The 22,192-nt window shown below is 40.9% G+C and overlaps 1 protein-coding gene across 2 annotated transcripts in view; it reads right to left on the bottom strand.

Moving 5' to 3' along the window:
• Positions 1-3,518: 3,518 nt before the first annotated feature.
• The window catches only part of CDIN1 (CDAN1 interacting nuclease 1), a 255,301-nt gene continuing 236,627 nt past the window's right edge, over positions 3,519-22,192 (bottom strand). For both annotated transcript variants that reach the window (XM_054972153.1, XM_054972154.1), the window contains one exon: positions 3,519-6,443. In XM_054972153.1, the coding sequence (XP_054828128.1) occupies positions 6,329-6,443 (115 nt within the window). In that variant the 3' untranslated portion in view covers positions 3,519-6,328. The remainder of the gene's footprint in view (positions 6,444-22,192) is intronic.

Raw genomic sequence — 22,192 nt, 5'->3', positions numbered from 1 at the left:
CACTTCAGGGGTTTAGTAGTAGAAGATGGATATGGGATCTTAAAGGCAGAGTAAAAACAATGTTCGAAAAAGAATTCCCAACACATCTTAAAATATTTAAAATAATCAATACCAAAGATAGCACAGCATAACCAATCAGCAGCAGTCCATGCAACATCATCACCAAATAGTGAACCTACCTTCTCCACTTATTCCCCCTCTACAGTTAGGTGGTGCGAAAGATCACTTAGGAATGACCAGTGAGTTTTCAAGCTCTCTATCCCTCCTCCCCTGCTGCTGTAATCACTTTTAAAACTTTCCCTTGAAAGTTACTATAGCAGCTTCTTTCTTCTTTGTATGGAGGAGCTAATACATGCACACACACATGCACCTTTATCCTGGACGGCAAAGCAACAATACCCTTTCCTGTCTTCCTCCTTCACATGTGTGCACATGCGTCTTTCTTTGATACAGGAGTGTGCTATTGACTCTTCCTGCATCAAGACTGCTATTTACTTGTTCCAGGGAAAAGGTAGCAGTATCTATGTATTTTTCCCCTGCAGGGCAAATTACAATTTGGAGTGGCACTGGTGGTTTGCTTTTGGAAAACAGCAGAGGAAAGCTTTCCCCAGCTACTGCAGACCAGCTCAGAAATGCTTCAATTTTTGTACAGGCTGCTGTTTTGTGACTGTTAGTTCCCAGAGCTCTTGAAAAAGAAAATGAAGTCACTCCCATAAAGTATACCCTCTCTTCCTCTAAAACACAGGAATCAAAGTTCATTGCAAAGCAATGTTAAGGTACAAGGTAGGTAGTAGATCCAGAGGAGTTAGCTGTGTTAGTCTGTAGTAGCAAAATCAAAAAGAGTCCAATAGCACCTTTAAGACTAACCAATTTTATTGTAGCATAAGCTTTCGAGAATCACAGTTCTCTTCGTCAGATGCATGGAGGGCAAAAAGAAACTGGTCAAATATAGAGGAGGAGAGGGGAGGGCGGAGTAGATGCAAACAGCTCCTTCTGATATGGAGATGCAAACAGCTCCTTCTGATATGGAGATCAGTTTGCTTCTGTTAAGGAAATCAGTTACCCCTGATAATGAGATAACCATTCATAGTCCCTATTCAGCCCCAGCTTGACAGAGTCAAATTTATATATGAATTCCAATTCAGCAGCTTCCCGTTGGATTTTGTTTTTGAAAGGTTTCTGTCGAACTACAGTGACCTTTAAGTCTTTGATGGAATGTCCTGGTAGATTGAAGTGTTCTCCCACTGGTTTCTGAATCCATTTGTGCTTCTGCAATGGCATGGAATCTACATTTCAGCTTTGCAAGAACTGCCATCTTGAGGCTAACTATTCAGGTAGAGTTAAAATAAATCAATGTGTCTTTTTACACTTATAATGATGATACAGTATTCAGTATTTTTTTTTTAAGAACTGGAGCAAGTAGAATTTGAGGTGCAAATAGAATTGTCCCACTCACAGGGATGTTATTTCAACAGCAATAGCAGCAATCCTTTAGCATGCTTGGTGTTACCATTCCCTTTGAGATCAATGAAGAAGTTTAGTCCCCTGGATTTCATAGGAGATTCTCCATCGTTTCCACTTATCTCCACCCTTTTTTGTTGCAACAATTCTGAAAGCATCATATAATATTTAAAATAATAAATATAGAAGACAGCACAGCATACATCAATGGGTCAAGGCATGTCTTATGCGAAAGTGCTCCATATTCTAGGTGCAGCTACTAAGAAGATCCTATCACTTGCATACATCTGCAGACAGTAGAGCAGTGCCTCTAGCAGGTTCATGCTGGAGAAAGTGATCTGTTTAAGTGTGTGTGCAAATTAAGAACTTCCTAGACTTTTTGTCTTCTCTATATTCTAATGCCAGGTGCAAATTTGTTGTATTTTTATTTTTGAAATTTTCATCCCATGACATGAATATTTCTAAGGGGCATTTCATATCACTCAGGGTAGTCCGTATCATCTTGATGACCGTCTTAGATAAGGGATGGATTATGTGGTTCAAAATTTTCATTAAAAATACCAAATTCATTTTTGTTTCGTTAAGCACAACCCTTGATAAAAAACAAAAAACCAGCCCTCATTAGGTTCTAATGCTTCAAGCCACCTTTGGAATTGTGACACAGGGTGGTGGGTGCAACTCCCAAACTGGCTGCTGCAGGAAGCAGAGCCAAACACACAGAGAAAGCCCAAGTGCAGGGGAAAGGAGGGGTAATTGAAAAAATACACAGGGAAAGAAGAGAGAGAATAAAATCAGTGCTGTGATGGCAGCTGCCACCAAAACAATATTGTTTTCATCTGCATAGCCAATTGGATCTTCTGTGGCCAACCAGAAGCCTTGCTGGGCAAGAGTTGCACCCACCTTCTAAGAACACTTGTGGGCACTTGTGGGCACCAAGGAAAGTGCTGGCAGGCAGTGTAGCACCATGTAGCAATCTCCTAGTGCGGGTGAGTTCACCATTTTGGAACTACTGGTCTAATATTCTCAGGGAATAGTCCTACTGCTGTTAAGAGCAAAGTAGTGTAATCCTAGTTACCTCCTTCTAAATCAATTGAAGTCAATTGCACATGGAGTGGAGCAAAAGAGCAAAAAGAAATTGTGGCATACCAGACAGAGTATTGGACTTAGACTGGGAAGACCTGTATTTTAATTGCAAAAAACTGCTGTTCCTAGATAAGACTTGCTGGGCAAGTTACCATCTTTCAAACTAATCTTACAAAGAGGGTGTGAGGAAATCTCATTTATGGAAACTGGAGCTCCAAATGATTACTAGCCAAAGATCAACAGTTGACACTAAAGCTGCTTTCACTCACTGTTGGATAATGCACTCTAAATTTACAATAGCACTCACTGGCACTGTATTTTCCTGTGTGAAGCGATTGCAAACCATTGCTGTAGTGCACTGAGAGTGCATTATCCAACATGTATGAAACCTTTTAAATGTATTTACTTACTGCTATCTTTTCCCTCTTTTGGTAATTTTAGGAAGAATATTTTCAGAATAGCGAAAGGGTAGTTAACTCTGCCTCTAACAATTGCGAATGATGCCATGTGTGTCTATGCCTCATTACTGATGAACCAGGGATTTTTTTTAACCTCCATATTGAACTCATTGCACACAAATGCTACGATTTCTATGGCTTGAGGAAAGGCCTTTTTACAGTGTTTGTGGAGCAGATGCTTGCTAAGTCTATATATGCCAGTGAGAACATCATTCAGTTTTATGCACACTTCTGTTTTCTTGCTTGGCATAATTCATTAGCACACTCTGCAGAATACTCTCTGCATAAAATTGGATTTGGCTGTAATGTTAAGGTTCTAACGACTACAGCATTGTAAAAAATCCCATAGTGTGTTTTATCTCTTCGACTTGATGCTTATATTTGATAAAAGAATATGAAAATATTATCATTTTACAGCATAAAAGATCAGTAATACCATTTCTTAATTTATTTCACATGCAATAGATACCAATGTTTAAAATCTTTCTGATGATGGAAAATTGGTGGAACTGGAATTAGTGTAGTTCAACAACAATATGTATTTGTAACTTGCTTTGTGCTATTTTTAATGTGATTACTTAGATCTAAGAACATATGAAGATCAATCAAAACTTCTGATGCTGACATAGCCTTGCAACCTATTATGTCATAGGATTTACAGAAAGGTATCAATAACAAAACATGAGGACTTCATTTATTTATCTTCTCTTAACATAAATTTCACATCAAATCCATACAAAGCAAGGATGAGATGAGGCTTGAGGAGGACTTTCAACATCTGTGCAGATAAATTCCATTTATTGGAGGGGAGAGAAAGAGAAAGGTACCTGGATATCATATAAAGGCTATTGTTGCAGATTTTTTCACACAACAGAATGTAGCTGCACAACCTCAAGCAAATATTGTTTTACCTTTGAAGCCTTTCCATTTAGACTGTCCTCATCTTGAATTTTGTAGCAGAATAACACTGAATTACAGTTCAAAGTTTTATGCCTTGCTGACAGAAAACATTCTAAATGATACTTCTAGGACTGAATCCATACTTACCGGCATAGTGCTAAACAATCAGAATAATAGCATCTTCCTCGCGTGTTTATGACGTCATCACGCCACGATGCCGCTCTCATGGTGCGATGACGTCAGAAAAAGCGCCAGGAAGGTGCTATCATTCCGATTGTTTAGCGCTATGCCAGTAAGTGTGGTTCAGCCTATGTAGGTCTAGTAAGTAACACCCTACAGATTTTGTCTGCCTAACGTTTATGCACAGATCTGTAAGCCTCTCACAATATGTTAAGTAACTGAACATAAATGAGTTACAGTCGCCTAGAACAACATCTTGCTGAAAGTGTAATATTTCAATGAAACATATTTCAGAAACTCCAGTGTAATCTTTCCTACCACGTAGGAAAGAAGGAAAAACTACCTGTCTGAAAGAAATGCTGTCTAGAAAGATGGTGGTGGTAGTGGGGACACAATCCACTAGGCAATCAGGCAGAACAATGGCACATTCACATGCTGGAGCCAAAGACTCCAGCATGGTAATCAGGGACATATTAATCCATGGCTGGACCCCTAGACTTTCAGGTATTTCGGGCCCCCTCCAGCACTTCAGTCTTTCATCCCACTACAGCTGACAGCCTGAGCCTGGTAGGGTAAGTACTAGCAGTACACATAGCCCGCTATCTATTTTAAGGATCTCTTGAAGAATTCTGTTCACAATTTAAAAAATATTTTTATTGTGTGAGTAGAACTCTTCAGGAAAACACATTTTGGGGGTATAATTGTTAAATACTGTAATATTTTGAAGTGAATAAAATTTTTATTATTTATTAAAATATATAATTTATGGATAATTGTTTTAATACAAGAGACAATTTGTTTCACTTCAATAAGGAAGCAGTTAATTATCTTATTAATAGAGGTTATATAAGAGAATCAATTAATTGTAATTTATGTGGGGGTGTGGCTCAGCAAAAAACATGGACGGGCCCCTAGTCCTTGCGGGGCTCCTAGGCTTCAGCCTAGTCCCGCCTTATGACTAATACGGCTCTGATGGTAATGCTTGTGAGAGACAGTACTAATACAGAACATAAATCTGGATTCAGAAAAAAGGCATAACTGAAGAACAGAAGAGGATTAGTAAAGCAGTCTCTTTGTTTTTGCTAGGACAAAGAAAGAATAGAACTTATATAAGATTCCAAGCCACGTTCAATACCTGAAGGATTATGAACAGGGAATCTTAAATTGGGTACATCCTGGAAATGTCAGTTTAGGGTTCATCTGGTCTGTTTGATGTATACATTTATTTTGTTTTTAGAAAACTTCTTTCCCATCCTTGTAACTTACAGTAGGTGCTGTTTTCAGATCACTGAATAATATATTATTGACTAGTCACAAAGCTCTAATTTTCAGCTCCACAGTAAAATATCCAAAGAAATAATTTGTTTTAGATACTTCTACTGAAAATATCTTTGAAACACAGATTGTCAAGATAAGCCTCAAGCTCGAATGATGCTCCACTATGTTTCATTTTAAAGCATCTGTACTAAAAAGTTTATTACACCTTAATATATGCTATAAACATTTTAAAGTTTTAATTTCAAGTCTGACAAGTCTTTTTTAAAAAGAAAAACATTTCTCCCATTATATGATTTTGCTTCTAACAAAAGAAAATGAAGTAACTTATGTTAGTCATTAAAATTACATTAAAAGTGTCAACTGTCTGGCTTTGTGCCCCAAAAGCCAGGAAGTTCAGACTTAAAACAATGCATTGCCAGACGACATAATTTTCTACCTCTGAGTGAGCTGTACTAGATTCACACAGTATAAGCATTAAGAACAGAGATGTAATATTAACCAATTTTCTTATTTGAGTGTTGGGATGGATATTTTAACATTTACCAGAAGAAGCTTTTGTATGACAGAAGGCATTTTTTAAAGGTGACTTCATAACAGAGAGGAAAACTGAAAGCCACACCTTTTAGCCTCCACATTTCTTCTTTTGTTCAAAGTGCAAGGAGAAGCCATCCGGAAGGAAGAAAGATTATGGCTATCTATAAACTGTTTGACAGAGACAAAAAATGCTGATAATGTTTGGGCTGTGTCTGTATTTTCTGGCTGCTTGCATCAGCAGAGGGCTGAGGTAAAACAGAAACCCTTCATGTGTTTGTCTAAAGTAGTAGTAGTGTGATTCTGGGCAGCGAAAGTTCAACCGAAGTTCAGGGAAGATGTTGCCAGTAGTTTATACTGAAGAAAAGTCACATTGCTTTTGGATTTGCCTTTTCCTTTTTTACTTCTCTCTACCCTTGCTGCTCAGCCATGTTGTCTTAAAGGGTAACTATATCCGTAGGGAAGCAATCTTTGAGCAGGATACCTCGATTGCGATGACAGTCCAACTCCTCAATAAATCCATACCAATAGATAACTAGTCCAGGACCAAATCTGCATAAAAGACAAAAAGCCAGACATAAACAATAATTATACAATCACAGCTGCAAACTGAGTATCAGTCGGTGAGGCAACAACTAATCATGTTAACATGGTAGCCCAGGTCAATAAAACCTGAGCAAACTACATTACGTATATGTAAAAGATGTCTCTACACTTCACTGAAAGGTTGTATTTAAAGCCTTGCATTAGTTTTATATATGTAAATCAATAAAAATTTGTCAAAAACAATGTTTTTCTTGCATAAACGTTAGTAAACAGGCAAGGCACATATAGGCATATATAACCACTGTTCAATACATAGAAAAGATTATATATGTTGGCATGGCATATTATACTGTTTTATTATATGTAGTATACTGTTAGTATACTGCTCTCTAACTCTGTAATCCTATTTTATTGCGTTGTTGATTGTATGTATTTTTCTCATCTATTTGCATTGTTTTAAATTATGTAATCTGCCTTGAGCTTCAGTGAGAAAGGTGAACTATAAATGAAGTAACTAAGCAAACACAAAAACAAATTATTCTTTCCATTTGTTTCTGACTAGATATTTTTGGATTGAAAAAAAAAGGGTTTAAAAACACTCAGCTGAAGCAGATTTCAGAACAGTGCGCAACAAACACTGATTTTTTAAAAAAATTGGAACATGATCTCTACAACAAAGAAAAATGCAAGACACTATTAAGGGCAAAGTACCATTCACCACTAACTTTTTATTCTAAGAGTCTCTAAACTGTGCTTCAAGAATTCCTCAGATATTACTAAGACCGACTGATCCCCACTAGGCAATCTCAGGAAGTAGCCCCACGGCCTATTCTACCCATGAGGAAGTTCAGACCCTCCAGCAGGGTTCATAAAGAAGTAATCACTATCAATCATTGTATACAGCGATAGGTTTTGCACATCAGTTTCACATTTTTCCTACTGAGAGCACTTAATTAAAGGGAAGCACTACTTTTGGTGTAGTGTTGCAAGAATTTTACAGTGAAATCATAAATTATGAATGCTGGGTTAGTAAAAGGACGTCTAAAAACAGAACAGCTTTCTATAGTCCTAACATTACAGCAGCCTGTACAACATGAGGCCAAAAAACTCTTTCTTTCTGTGATTTATTGTACGGCACAGTGAACTTGCCAAAAACAACAGTACAAGATGAGCTCTTAAGAGGCCGTGTGTACAAGTTCAATGGAATGTTATGTACTGGTTTGCACACAAAAGCTGTTGTCCGCATTCAGTTCAACATGGTAGCCAGCTTTTGTTAATGCTTTAATTATAATGAAAATGTCTCAAGGGAGCCATAATAATTTAAATGTTCACCAAGTAGATAATACAGATATTCAAAACTGTGGGCAATGCCAGGCTGGCTTCATTAGGGAAAGTTCTTTCCAATGCCAAAGTGGATGGATGTTAAAAAGAATGTGAATTGCATACTGAACAGGGACAACGTAGTGATTTTCCTTGGATATTTTGATTGGACAGAATACCTTTCATATACTCAAGCACTGTTTACAAGTTACAGTGAATGCATGTACAATCTGTACATTCGATAGTTCTTTGTATGTGTGTTGAGTAATTCCAATGTTCAGCTAAACATGTGATACAAAATCCCACATTTATCCAGGTACTGATCCCTGGTTTCATTTGTAAAGTGAATGTGCTTTGGCTTTCTCTTACAAACAGATGTATACATACAGGCAAGATGTATATGTGTTCACTGTAACATGTGAACAGAGTTTTGTAATCCTAAACAGTGTTAAATCATGCTAAATTTATGGATTTAAAATGGTATAACTATGTTTAGGATTGTACTGTCCATCACTTAATTTTGGCCGCTGTGGATTTCTGGCTATTTCCATTGCTTTCAGCAGCAGAGAAAGCAGTTACTGTAGTGTGCATAGCTTAAATTTCATATCTTACATTCCAAATCCTGACATGGTTTAGAATGGAAGGTGCTATATAAAGATTAGTGCTGTAGATTCTATTGAGCTAAAATAATTCTTTGTAAGTGTTAACTGGCAGTAAGACAGAGTATTATAGTTGTTGTTATATCATCATACCACAGAGAAAGGAAAAGTGTCTTATTCTCCTCTATTTGTACTTGGAGTAGGTTGCCAGCTTAAGACCACTGGGACTGCAATTGTAGAATAACAAATTCAGACTACAGATTTATGCTGGTCTCTTGTGGGATGTACCTGGATTGGAGTTGTTTCATTCAGAAGAAATAAATGTACATTTGAGCGTAAAAGTTCCATTCCAGGATGCTTTTACTCATATAACCATTCCGGGTTACATGGATTGAGAGACTATCATGGTCTATCAACCACACCTTCTTACTCGTTATCGGAGCCATTCACTGAAAACTCTGGTGCTGTATGGCAGTAATAGTTACTCTGGATCATGGAGAGCCATATTCACAATTTCCATCAACCAAGACCACATGACTACTGTATGCCCACCCTAAACATGCACAATCATACTTAATATATTATTTTTAATTACCAGAGTACCTCTAGAGTGCATCTAAAGTTATCTTTCTCCACTACTTGGAGCTTTTTAAAAACAGGATAGCATTCAACAGTGGAATGCCCCATTCCACCACCATATTCTGCTCCATATGTTGACCCAGCCTCAAATGCAAAGCCCCTACATCTGCACAACCTCAGTGTAATTGTCACGGGCAAATTGTGTTGTGTTTTAAAAATAAAAGTTTTATTTTGATTTCATAGTAAGGATACAATTATTCCAATTTCTAAAGAAACTGCCCACTTTTCTGGAAACAGGATAGGTACCATGGAAAACAGTGCTCAGAAGAGCCACATGTGGCATGTCAAAGAACTACAACTGGCTCTTGAGCTACTGAGTATCACTGCACTGTTATAATGTGAACTCTATTCTACAGAGATACCTGTGTTACTGCTTATATTAAGGCACCAGCTTTTGCCAGTTTTTCTGTTCATTTTGGCTTCTGATTCATGGTTTTTTAGAGAAACCAAGTCTAAGATGAATTTGGAAGTACACTTATTTATTATTTTAATTTTTATCCTACCTATCAACCAAAGGCTTCTGATACAGCTAACAACACACAAAAAAGATACTGTTAAAAACAACATAAAACCTTTAAAACAATCTGAGCAGAAATGGATTACAATCATTATACAAACAGGTTCAAAAATAAGCCAAAAGTCTATCAAAAATTTGGATGAATAAAAATATTGCTTAAACTAAGGAGAGTAGGCACTACCCAGGAAGGAGGGAGTGACTTTACAGAAAAGATCCTTTCATCTCATAGGCATAAGCATACTACATAACCCATACTACATAAATTGTATGAGAATGGCATAGGTTTAGACTGACATTTCTTCTCTTCCAGCCCCCAGAGTTGTGTGTAAATCACACATTGGAGTAAATTTCAGAACAGGAAGCTCCCATGTTGCACCTCCCATGTGTCCCATACTTATGTTCCTTTCCTTCCCGTGGCCCTAGCCTACAAGTACCTAGTGCAGACTAAGGGGGATGTTTTTCAGTAGTTTATGTAGATTCACAGTCGTTCATGTGACTGTTTTGAGCTCTCCCCCCCCCCCGCCTCAAAAGACAGGACTAGATTAAGCCAGGACATTATTGGCTATTGCTGGTAGTGACAGAAAGCTAATCCCTTTCTACAAACTCAGTTCATGGTTTGAGGTGCTGGTGATGATGTATGAGGATTATTTCCATACTGTAAAATACATTCTTAAGAGCTAGTTTGGTATAGGGGTTAAGAGCGCGGGACTCTAATCTGGAGAGCCGGGTTTGATTCCCCACTCCTCCACTTGAAGCCAGCTGGGTGACCTTGGGTCAGTCACAGCACTCTCAGAGCTCTCTCAGCCCCACCCACCTCACAGGGTGTTGTGGTGGTAATAATAGCTTATTTTGTAAACCACTCTGAGTGGGCATTAAGTTGTCCTGAAGGGTGGTATATAAATCGAATGATATTGTCGAATGTTATTATAACAGATCTATATAATTCAGAAGTTACAAATGTTCACTACAGAAGTTGCTAATGTATTTGCCTAGCAGAAAATCCAGTATCAACCAGCATTTGCCATTCCCTAAAGTAAACGAAACCCTTCTATTTTCTATATATGAATTGCAACTGAAATGACACTATTGTTATTAAAATACTTCTTATTTAGATAAGAAGAGTTTTAAAATTATTTCTCAGTAGTTTCCCAGATGTATTTTTCTAGCGCACTGATGGCTCAAAATGCCAATTTGATTAAAAACCTCACCTATTAATGCGTAAGTTCTCACTGAATCAGTTTGGAAGGCTGGTGTTTTCTTTTCAGAGAGGATGTCCGTTGACATTCTTCCCTCAATGTTGGTCAGGTTCTCTCTCTCTAAAATACTAGGGTATTCTTTTAAGGTTCTATATATGAGTATGTATATGAATCAACGGTAGCCTGCATGCAACTCTAATACAAATGTTATTCCAATTCATTGTTCAAAAAGACTTAAGTAAAATACTTAAAACCAAAATTAACTTGTTGGCACATTTAGCATTTGGCACTGACTCTCAGGAGCTCCTGCTGCTAAGCACTAATTTCTCTCTCATTAGCTCGCAGAGTTGGAAAATCACAAACAATGCCAGTAGTTAATTATTGCTGCCTTAATTTGAAAAGTCATTTAACTTTTTTCCCCCTTTTGTGTCAAGAAGAAAGAAGTAAAGAGGTCAAAGATAGAAGCATGAACCACCCTTTTAAATATGAGACTCAGCACCATTTTTTCATATATATGTATAGATTTGATGTGTGAAGAATCCAGCTCAACACTAAATTATAGAGTAAGTGGAGATACTGTTTAACAAATTGGTGACTAACCTTTCTTTTGTGATGACTTTGAAAAAGTAAGGCTTCGAGAGCCCAGGATCTGAAAATGCTACAACTATTGCTTGTTTTAGGGACAACCCTGGAATTCTGTGAAGAGTCTTCAGAACAGAAACCACAGTCAAGAAAATAACCAGATGCTGTCTGAAAAGACATAGGCCAGTATATTGGGAGCAATAGGCTGGATCCCATGGAACATGACCAGAATGAAACTCACTTATTCCTCCAATCCCTTTCTAGCAATTACATTACAGAAATACAGTGTCAGTCCAGTGATAAGCATGCACATATCAGTTGCACTGTTTGTGGTCAGTAGTGTGAAACAATGGGCAAAGATGTTAATTCACATTTACTTTGGAAGATGAATAGGAATACACTTCCATCCCAACTGTTTAAATTATCTTGACATCTTTTGACCCCTAAATCTGAACCTCAAGAACAGACAATTAACTGTGACACCTTTGCAAATTTTTTTGCTGATAACATAGTTTGAATATGTTCTGATCTGGATGCCACCTGTAATATAGGCGTAATACTTATAGAAGTAATACTTAACACACCGTCTGGTTCATTTCTTGATTATTTCGACCCAGTCACAGTGTTGGATATTCTAGCATCTAGACAAAAATGATGTAGCCAATTATTACCTAGTCTCTAATCTACCTTTTCTGGGCAAAGTGGTTGAGAAAGCAATAGCTGACCAACCCTAGGCCTTCTTGGGCACCTCTGCTGCTTTAAATCCCTTTCAATCTGTTTTAGGCCAGGCTATGGGATGGAGATAGCTCTGGTGGCTCTAGTTGATGTCCTCTGCCTGAATGTAAATAAAGGCCATGTTCATTGTTGCTTCTCCTGGATCTATCTGCAGACTTCGATGTAACATACTATGCCATACCTCTGAGGTGTTTGGAGGCAGATGTCGGTATTAGCGGTTGAGTCTTGGACTGGTTTAAATTATTCCTCATGAAATGAACTCAAAGAGTTGCTACTGGAGACCAGCTATCCTCAGTGTGAGAATGATCATGTGGGGTTCCACAAAGCGCAATCTTATCCCCCATGTTATTCAACCTCTATGTAAAACCTTTAGGAAAACTCGTGTAGCTATGGAAGAGGTGGCCATCAATATGCAGATGACACACAGCTCTGTATCTTGTTTATAAGTCCTCTGGTGATGCAGTAGAAGTATTGAGTCGCTGCTTAACAGATGTCAACTGGCTGAAAGCAAACAAACTGAAATTGAATTCGGACAAGATTAAAGTGATGCTGGTTGGAAAGGCAGAGATCTTGAAGGTCATTGTGCTTCCAATCATTGGTGGGGTTAAGTCGACCCTAGCTGATTCAGTTAAGAGCCTAGGGATTATAGTAGATCCAGTGCTGCTGCTAGAGAATAAAGTAAATGCAGCTGCTAAAAAGGCCTTTTCACAACTCAGACTAGCCTGGAAGATGACCTCCTACATTAACATGGCTGATTTGGCCACCTAGATTTATGGCACAGTGACATTGAGACTAGACTGCTGTAATGCACTCTACATAGGTCTCTCATAGGGCTTGGAGACTCCAGCTGGTGCAGAACGCTGCAGCTTGTTTACTATCAGTAGCTTGATGGAGCATGCATATCACTCCCATTCTGTAGTCATTCCATTGCCTTCCTATCAGTTACAAGACTCAATTCAAAGTCATGACTACCATATTTTCAAAGCCTGTCCTGGTCTTGGCCCCTCATAACTGTGTGACCATCTCTCTCTCTATGCTCTGCCATGACAGCTTTGCTCATCTGGACAGGGTCTTCTACAGATACCACCCTGCAGTTGGGCAGAATCAACAGCTGCCCAACTGTGGCAGCCCCAGCCTTTTCTGTGGCAGCCCCAACCTTATGGCATGGTCTGCCTGAGGAGGTCAGGAAAGTTCCCACTCACCTGGCTTTCTGCAAACTATGCAAAACTGATTTATTCAGGAGGGCTTTCTACCTTGATTATAGGGCTGTATTGTAAGATGGGGGATCAGCTACAGGTGTTCCTGGAAGAGACCTCTGTCCTGGACCCATACCAGTCCGGATTCCGTACAGGTCATGGGGCAGAGACAGTGTTGGTTGCCCTCATGGATGATCTCCGTAGGCACCTGGATCGGGGCGGGTCGGCACTGCTCATCTTGTTAGACCTTTCAGCAGTGTTCGACACGGTCGACCATGAGTTATTGGCCCACCACCTTGCCGATGTGGGGATTCGTGGGATGGCCTTGCGGTGGCTTATCTCTTTTCTCCACAGTCGAAGACAGAGGGTGGCACTGGGGGAGAGACTGTCCGCACACCAACCATTGGAGTGCGGCATCCCACAGGGGGCGATACTCTCTCCCCTGTTGTTCAATCTTTATGTGTGCCCCCTCGCCCAGTTGGTGCGGAGCTTCAGACTGGGTTGTCATCAATACGCAGATGACACCCAGTTGTATCTGTTGATGGGTGGCCGACCTGATTCTGCCCCTGATGCCCTGTTGAGAGCTCTGGAGGCTGTGCTTGGGTGGGTATAACAGAGCAGGCTGAATCCCGTGATTCTTGTACTTGGGCCGTGGACTGTTGGAGGCAGGGATCCTTCTCCTGACCTTAGGGGGGGCACCACTTGTGCCCGTACCATTGGTTAGGAGTTTGGGCATGATTCTGGATTCCTCCTTGTCTATGGAGGGCCAGATTGCGTCTGTGGCTCAGACGGCCTTTTCCACCTTCGGCAGGCCTGGCAACTGGCGCCCTACCTCTTGGCCCAGGACCTAACAACAGTGATCCATGCAACGGTCACCTCCAGGTTAGACTACTGTAACTCACTCTATGCAGGGCTGCCCTTGGGCTTGATCTGAAAAATTAAACGGGTCCAGAATGCTGCTGCGTGTGTCCTAACTGGAGTTTCGTGTAGGATATACATTATGCCTATCTTGCAGCAGCTTCACTGGCTCCCAGTAGAATTCCGGATCTGGTTCAAGGTGTTGGTTTTGACCTATAAAGCCCTAAACGGACTGGGACCAGCATACCTAAGGGACTGTCTCTCCCTGTATGAGCCCCAGAGAGCACTTCGTTCAACCGGAAAACATCTGCTGGTGGTCCCTGGCCCTAGGGAGGCTCGGCTGGCCTCTACCAGGTCCAGGGCCTTTTTGGTCCTGGCCCCAACCTGTCTGAGGACACTCGGGCTCGCCAAGATCTTGTATCATTTAGGCGGGCCCGTAAGACAGAAATGTTCCACCAGGCATATGGTGGAGGCTAATTTTAGCCCATCATTGCCGAGCTTTCCACCGGTCTCCTTCTACAAGGGGTATGGAGAGTCCACTCCTGCTGGTTGCCCCAAAAGGGGCACAGTATTTTATCTGTTTTTATAATTGATTTAAAGTTATATTTTAATCAATGTTGTACCTCGCCCTGAGCTCACTTATGGGGAGGGCGGGTTAAAAATAAAATAAATAAGAAGGAGCTCAGAGAGATTGCATCTCTTTAGTATTGGCAGACATGCACCTTCTAAGGAGTTTCCATGCTACTAAACATCCTACTATATAAAAGGCGAAGCGTATTCAAGACAACTCACTTCCTACCCTGGTGCTCCTCCCGAGGGTGCTGCTGTGGAGAGAAACATAGATGATGCAGCCAGATCTCTAGAGAGTGTGCTGTGGCAGGAAGCCCAGGCTGGGATCAGGTGTGGAGGAGGTGGCAATGCCTGCCCACCCCCCGCCTTCACCTACCTTGGATCCAGAGTGGAGCAGATGGCAATTTCCACCTCCTGCCTTCATTGAGCTGGGATCAGGAGCAGAATAGGTAGCAATACCACCCTCCGCCTTCAACCAGCTGGGATCAGGAGCAAAGCAGGTGGCAATGCCCACTCCCCGACTTCACCCACCTGGGATTAGGAGCAGAGAGGGGGCAATGCCCAACCCCCGCCTTCACCCAGCTGGCATCAGGAGCAGGACAAGTGGCAATGCCTGCCCTCCACCTTCACCCAGCTGGGATCAGGAGTGGAGCAGGTGGCAATGCCCACCATCCACCTTCACCCAGCTGGGATCAGGAGAGAAGCAGGTAGCAATGCTCAATCCCCGACTTCTCCCAGCTGGGATCAGGAGCAGAAAGAGGACAATGCCAGCTCCTTAACTTCACCAAGCTGGGATCAGGAGTGAAGCAGGTGGCAATGCCTGGCCCCCCTTCACCCAGCTGGGATCAAGAGCAGAGCAGGTGGCAATGCCCACTCTCTGCCTTCACCCAGCTGGGATCAGGCTTGGAAAAGGTGGCAATGTCTTTCCCCCCACCTTCACCCAGCTGGTATCAGGAGCAGAGAAGGTGGCAATGCCCATCCCCCTTCACCCAGCTGGGATCAGGAGTGGAGCAGGTGGAAATGCCTGCCCCGCGACTTCACCCAGCTGGTATCAGGAGCAGAGAAGGTGGCAATGCCCGTTCCCCTTCACCCAGCTGGGATCAGGAGCAGAGAAGGTGGCAATGCCCGTTCCCCTTCACCCAGCTGGGATCAGAAGTGGAGCAGTGGCAATGCCTGCCCCCCGCCTTCACCCAGCTGGGATCAGGCTTGGAGCAGGTGGCAATGCCTGCCCCCTGCCTTCACCCAGCTGGTATCAGGAGCAGAGAAGGTGGCAATGCCCATCCCCCTTCAACCAGCTGGGATCAGGAGCAAAGCCGGTGGAAATGTCTGCCCTTTGTTCACCCAGCTGAGATCAAGAGTGGAGCAGGTGACCATGCCCACCCCCTCCTTCCCCTGGCCAGGCTCAGACACAGAGGAGGCAATGCTTCCGCCACCCTTCACCCAGCCTGGATCAGGAATGGAGCAGGTGGCAATGCCTGCCCCCCCTTCACCCGGCCAGGATCAGGAGCGGAGCAGGTGGCAATGCCTGCCCCACCTGCACTTGGCTGGGATCAGGCATGGAGCAGGAGGAAATGCCTGCCCACTACCCAGCTGGGAACAGTCGTGTAGCAGGCAGCAATGCCCACCCGCTTTCACCCGGCCGGGATCAGGTGAGGAGAAGGTGACAATGCACGCCGCCTTCACCCAACCAGGATCAGAGTATGAGGCAATGCCTGCCCCCTTCACTCAGCTGGGATCAGGTGCAGAGGAGGTGGCCATGCCTGCCCCCTGCCTTCATCCGGCCAGGATCAGTGACGGAGGACAGAATGGCTGCCTGCCCACCCTCCTCTTTCTAGAGCCCGTTGTATTTTCCCCCACAATGGGCTATGTTGCTAGTGCTACATAATTTAGTTATGCTTGTTTTCAGAAAGATTTCATCTCTGTGCTTGGCTTTATGCTTGTTTTTCTAATTTTTACTACTTCCATACCCTTTTGTATCTATTTCACTGAATGTTCTAACTGCTGTTCCTTATTGTACCTTGATGAGTGAATGTCATAACTGTTGATTATATTATATTTTCACTTGCACTGCATTGGATTTCAGGAAGAAAGGCAGGCAGGCAGACAAATCCCCTCTCACACTTAGTGCAAATGGGAGGGTTCCATTGATATTTGTTCCAGCAAAGCAGTATTCACATGGAAACCTGCTTTCACATGAACATCTCCCTTGTGGAAATGGAGTACAAGCCTTTGCTCCTCACTCTTCTGATGCTCACAGTCCTTTTGCCTTATTTGCATTGTTTTTACAAAGTATTTAAAAGTGTACATTTAAAGTGCAAAGTGCCAAAGACATAAGTTAGGAATAATCAAACAGCTCTACAGAATAAACAGTTATAAATACAACATCCAGCACAATACAAAATGGGCTCCAAATACACAATAATATATATTTATGCTGAACTCTCTCCAAATGCTGTTCCTACTGGAAAATGCCACATGGACATTCCTGAACGAAGGTTAAGTATAGGATTTCAATGTAATATTGTCCCTATTGTAAGAGGAACAATATTATTGTATTGTCCCTATTGTTCCTAATATTTTAAGAAAGAAGGGACAATATTAGTAATTGTAATTGCCAGTGACTACCAGCATCTCCTGAACCAGCTGAGTGCAGGAGATGCCAGGAGGGTTTGCCAGCTCGAGAGAGATGAAAAAGTACTCAGTTAATTGTACAACAGACTAGCAGGGTCAGGATGGGCCTACTGCTGCAGAAGCACTGATTGCCCACATGCCAGAGACCACTCCACCAGAGCATGCAAAATAAGGCCCTGGATGACCATGCCCTAGTACTACCCGAGAACTCCCCACCAGAACCTGCAAGTGAGTCCTTGCCACCTGCAAACTCGTCTGTGCCTCCTGCCTCTGAGACCACCACTGGGACTCCACCAGGCAGGACATGAGACAGGCCCAGACTCCCTCCTGATTGCTTCCCCACAATATAGCTGGGAAGCTGGGGCTGAAAGAAGTGGCTTATCCAAGGTTTCCTGCTGGGCTCATGGCAGTAGTGGGATTTGACCTAGTAGATTCGCACCCCAACCACTTAACCCCTATGCTACAGCAGTATGATCTGCAGCACAGACTGCCTAGCAAACATGGACCTCATTCATAAGAGCCAAGCTCATGCCATGTTCTTCACTGATCACCAGCAATATACAAATTACATATTCTCACATATTTCTCCCATTCCTTAACCCTTGTGCTGAAAGTTTATTGGGAAGGTGCTGTGGTATGAGGTATCGGACACTGCTGGGACCCAAAGGGTCTGATGTTTTTAGAGTGAGTTTAGAAACTCATTCGTTACATGGCTCATTATTGACCACAGTTTTCTGTACCACACACTTAGTCAAAGATTCAAGAGGTCTTTGAGTAAGACCAATCTCTCACTTATATTTAACCATCTATATAATAAGATTAGTGATCTATAGGCCTTGTTAAATGTTCTTTGGTTCTAGGAGCCAGATTAAAAACTGAGGAGCCGAAGTCATTTTTCAGCCTTCAGGGTTTTATATTTTTATGACCATATACTCTAATTTCATACCACAAAGCTTAATCCTAAACTCTTTACAGTGTTTTGTAATTTTATTAAAACTTTTGTAATTTTATTAAAAAGTGTTGCAGTATATATAAAAAGTTATGGACTAAATATAAATAAATATGGACTAACCCTGGTTGTCATCAGCACTATATCAAGCTAACCCGTAATCATTATCTAATTTAATTTCTCCCCAATTTCTTGTCCTTTCACTATTGCTTTAAAAATCTCCATTAAATTGAATAATGGAGGCAGTACAGAAAGCAACTGGTAAAGTAATCTACCAACATTGAATGTTGTGAAGTTAACATATAAACAAACAAAGACAAGAACTTCACACACATGCATTGTATATTGTACAATAAAACTTTCTGATGTGGAATGATAAACAAGCTTTGTACTTCTGAGGATCACCAAGAGAAACTACAATTAAATAATTGCAGAAAAAATTAGGTACCATAATAAAATTTCTAGGTACCATGGTGACCTGACATCTGGGATTTGTCAAAACTTGCCCTACCCCATAAGAATGTTATAAGGAAAAAAAAAAGACTGTAAAGCACTCATCACATCAAAAGCATTAGGTATTTCTTATATTACTATTTCCTTTTCAGGCTTCTTTGAAAGAAATATATATATTCTTGAGGGCATATTTTCTGCCATTATAAAGTCTCAGTACACTGAGTTTTCTGTAGATATACCAAATTACCCTAAAAGTCTGTATTTTGTGCTTGAAGTTTTACTGTTGTGAAGTCATTTACTGATTTAATAATTTACTGTTTAATAATTAAATTTCCTGTGTTGTTTTCAAAAAAGTACCTTGCCTGGTCCACAATACTGCACATAAGTTGCTGAGACTGTAATAGGAAGTATGGATATAAATAAACATGACCATTCAGAGTCAAGTTGTGATACTTTCATATTAAAACAGGCATTTTCAAATTCTGGACCTGGTTGAAAAGTGACTATTTTTCATGTTTTTTTGTAATCTTGTAGTCCATTTCCTAAACCAATCATAAGGCAGTCTATAACTCAAAAAGATGTTACCTTCAAGGCATCATACAGATTTATACATTTTGGCCAGACTTGTCAAGATGAGGCGGGAGGCCAGCGAGATAAAGGGGAGTCACTGGAATTCTTATATTTGGTAAAGAAAAATAATGGCTTGATATGTGTTTTTGCAGTAAATCTAGCAGCCAAAATAATGCAGACGCATATGCCATTAAAAATAATCAGTCCTCCTGCCTCATAATAAATCCTGTTTAAAAATGAAAGATTTTCTAAATTTACAAATAACTTTCTCAAATATAAGTTTGAGCTTAAGAGATACTTTAATGTGCTGGCTAAACTATATATATAAATAACTAAAACTATAACTGTAAGTAACTATCTCCCTCTCTCTAGTTTAGATAGCTAGCTAGCTAGATAGATATAAACAATATGTATATTGTTTATATAGGTTCATGTAGACATGAAAGCTCCCTAAAAATTTCAAAGTCACTTTGATGTTGTTATGATGTGTATTTAGCATTTAGGCTCAGGACCAATGATGCTTAAAAAGAAAGCTGCATTCACAACTGAAAGAGCAGATGAACCTACTAGCAAAGTGACCACTGACTGAAGCCGCCCCTTTGCTTGCATACTGTCATCACCCCTTTCCCTCCATCTCCAGCTGAGGAAACTTAATAAAGCATCTGCAGCCCAGTTGGTGAAAGTGGGCTCAAAGTATTGGGAGTGTTACGATTCCTCTTTACTATTGTATCTACTGTCAGTATCAATTATAGATTTCCAAGATTTTCAAAAAGTTGATCTAGCATGTAAAAAAACATATATACATAATCAGACTTAAGATGTGTATAGTTTAATTTTATCAAGCTCTTGCTTACACTCGTTGTTGTTTATCGTGTGTCATCAATATATTTCTGGCTTACAGTATAATTATTTAGGATATTTCTCTAATTTAAAACAATTCACCAGTTTCATGTCTACTGGGAATTTTAAAAGCCATTTTGAAGTCTGCAGACATAAAAACTGCATACTGTAAAAGGAGGGACAGCCCCAAACCTAACTGATTATCAATGCTGTTTAACTATGGGATGTGAAATGCATTAATCTTATTATTGAATGACTCAAAATCAGCCTATGTGACCAATCAAGGGTATGCTCCAACTGCAGCTACGTAAGTGGGAGAAGATCCATACTGGTCTCAGCAGAGTCATTAACCTTCCTTTCCTTGTTGAGGAATATGTAATTGCTCTTATAAATGTCCTACCTAATTGTGTGCTTCTCCTAGCTGCCATCTCATGGTTGCTCTGCTCTCTCTCTTCTTTCAGGAACCAGTTCAGAAATTTCCCTCTATATCAATTTGTAGTGGGTCTCAACATCCAGCAGTCACACTGTGTGGTCGGTATCTATTATCATTCCTACTGCTATAGGATGTAGTAATGACTAGGGGGTGTGCAAAATGAAACAAACGAGCTGGAAACATACCCCAAAGTCGCTGTTTCATTTTGTTAAAGCAGCTTCTGGAACGCTGAACCAAATCTAGGAATCTAAGGGTGATTCCCCACTAGTGGTTTTCCGCGGTTCAGCTTCCAAATGACCCTGATTTTTTTATTTTGCGTTTCCACACGTGGGAAGGCGATCCTAGCAGCAGCTTCGAAGTCACTGCAGGTTTTTTCCGTTTTTTTTCCTTCTTGCTTTCCCCCGACTTATTTGTCGCTGCAGATTAGGGATTTTAATCGTGCGAAATTCTTTATCCGATGTTCTCCCCACCCTGCCCTTTTCTCCTGCCCTTCGAATCAACTAAATTTGATTGGTTGATCATGTTTTCCAAGCCACACCACTACCTTCCCCTCTTGTTTCTTTTTCTTTAATTTTTTTAAAATAAAAAACATTGCAATGTTTCTACATGTCTATGCAGAAACTTGTCCTGTGTCATGTGACGACAGCTGCCCAATAACGGGTCCATTTTTCAATGTGAAAATTTGTTACTTGTTGCTCGCTGACAGCTGACAGTTGACAGCTTCTGAGGCAGAGGGAAAGTGGGGTCATTGGTAACAATTTTCCCTCCAAATGTCAATAACCAATACTCATTCCATGATATCGGCGGGAAATGCTCTGACTATCAGATGTGTTTGTTTGATGCAATATTTATAAGCAGCAACGTGTGTTTTGAGAAAAAAATGATGTGTTTGTTTGATGCAACGTTTATATGTAGCAACGTTTTTGTTTTTTTATTTTTATTTTTTTTAAATGAAGAAGACACACATCTGTCGCACTTCCCCCGGAAAAAGGAATCAATTTTTATACTGGCAAATTCTGCACGATGGACTTTGAGCATGATGAAATGAAATGTCAATGCGAAACAAAAGCCTTAATGTGGAATAGGGGAGCAGTGGATTCATGACTCCACTGCAGCACGACTGCTCAGAAAGTCTGATCCAAGTCGATTATGCGGAATCCCCCTAAATTGTAACAAGTCTCTCCCACCAAAAGGTAGGTTTTTTCATTTCAGTTCATACCTTGCAGCACCAGCAGGCAGGAACCTTGTTTTCCTTAATGACATTTATTCACCAATCAGATCCCATGGGGAGAGAGCCCTTATGTTTTTAATTAACTCAGTCGGCAGGAAGGGGGAATGCATATGAGCGCATCCCCCCCCCCCCACAGCTACCTGGGAAAGGGCATTGTTTCGCAAGGGGAGCCCCCTCTCCACCTATCAGTTCGGAAACATTTGGAAGGGGGAATGTGCAGACCTCAAGTACAGGCTACAATTCTAAAGACATCTCCCTGAGAGTAAGCTGTAAGCTGGGAATAACATGGAATTTACATCAGAATCGACCTGTTGAGGGAGGATCTTGGTTTGTTTTGTGGCACTACCCAGGCACAGATCAGTCTTTTGGTGCTGTTCAGTACAAAAACAGCTACCTCAAAGATCCTGGAAGCTCACTGCAAAGAGCAGGAACAAAA

Source organism: Eublepharis macularius, chromosome 2 (genome assembly GCF_028583425.1).
Source record: "Eublepharis macularius isolate TG4126 chromosome 2, MPM_Emac_v1.0, whole genome shotgun sequence".
NCBI lineage: Eukaryota > Metazoa > Chordata > Lepidosauria > Squamata > Eublepharidae > Eublepharis > Eublepharis macularius.
The sequence above is the reverse complement of the archived record's forward strand: the minus strand, read 5'-3'. Positions and strand labels throughout refer to the sequence as shown.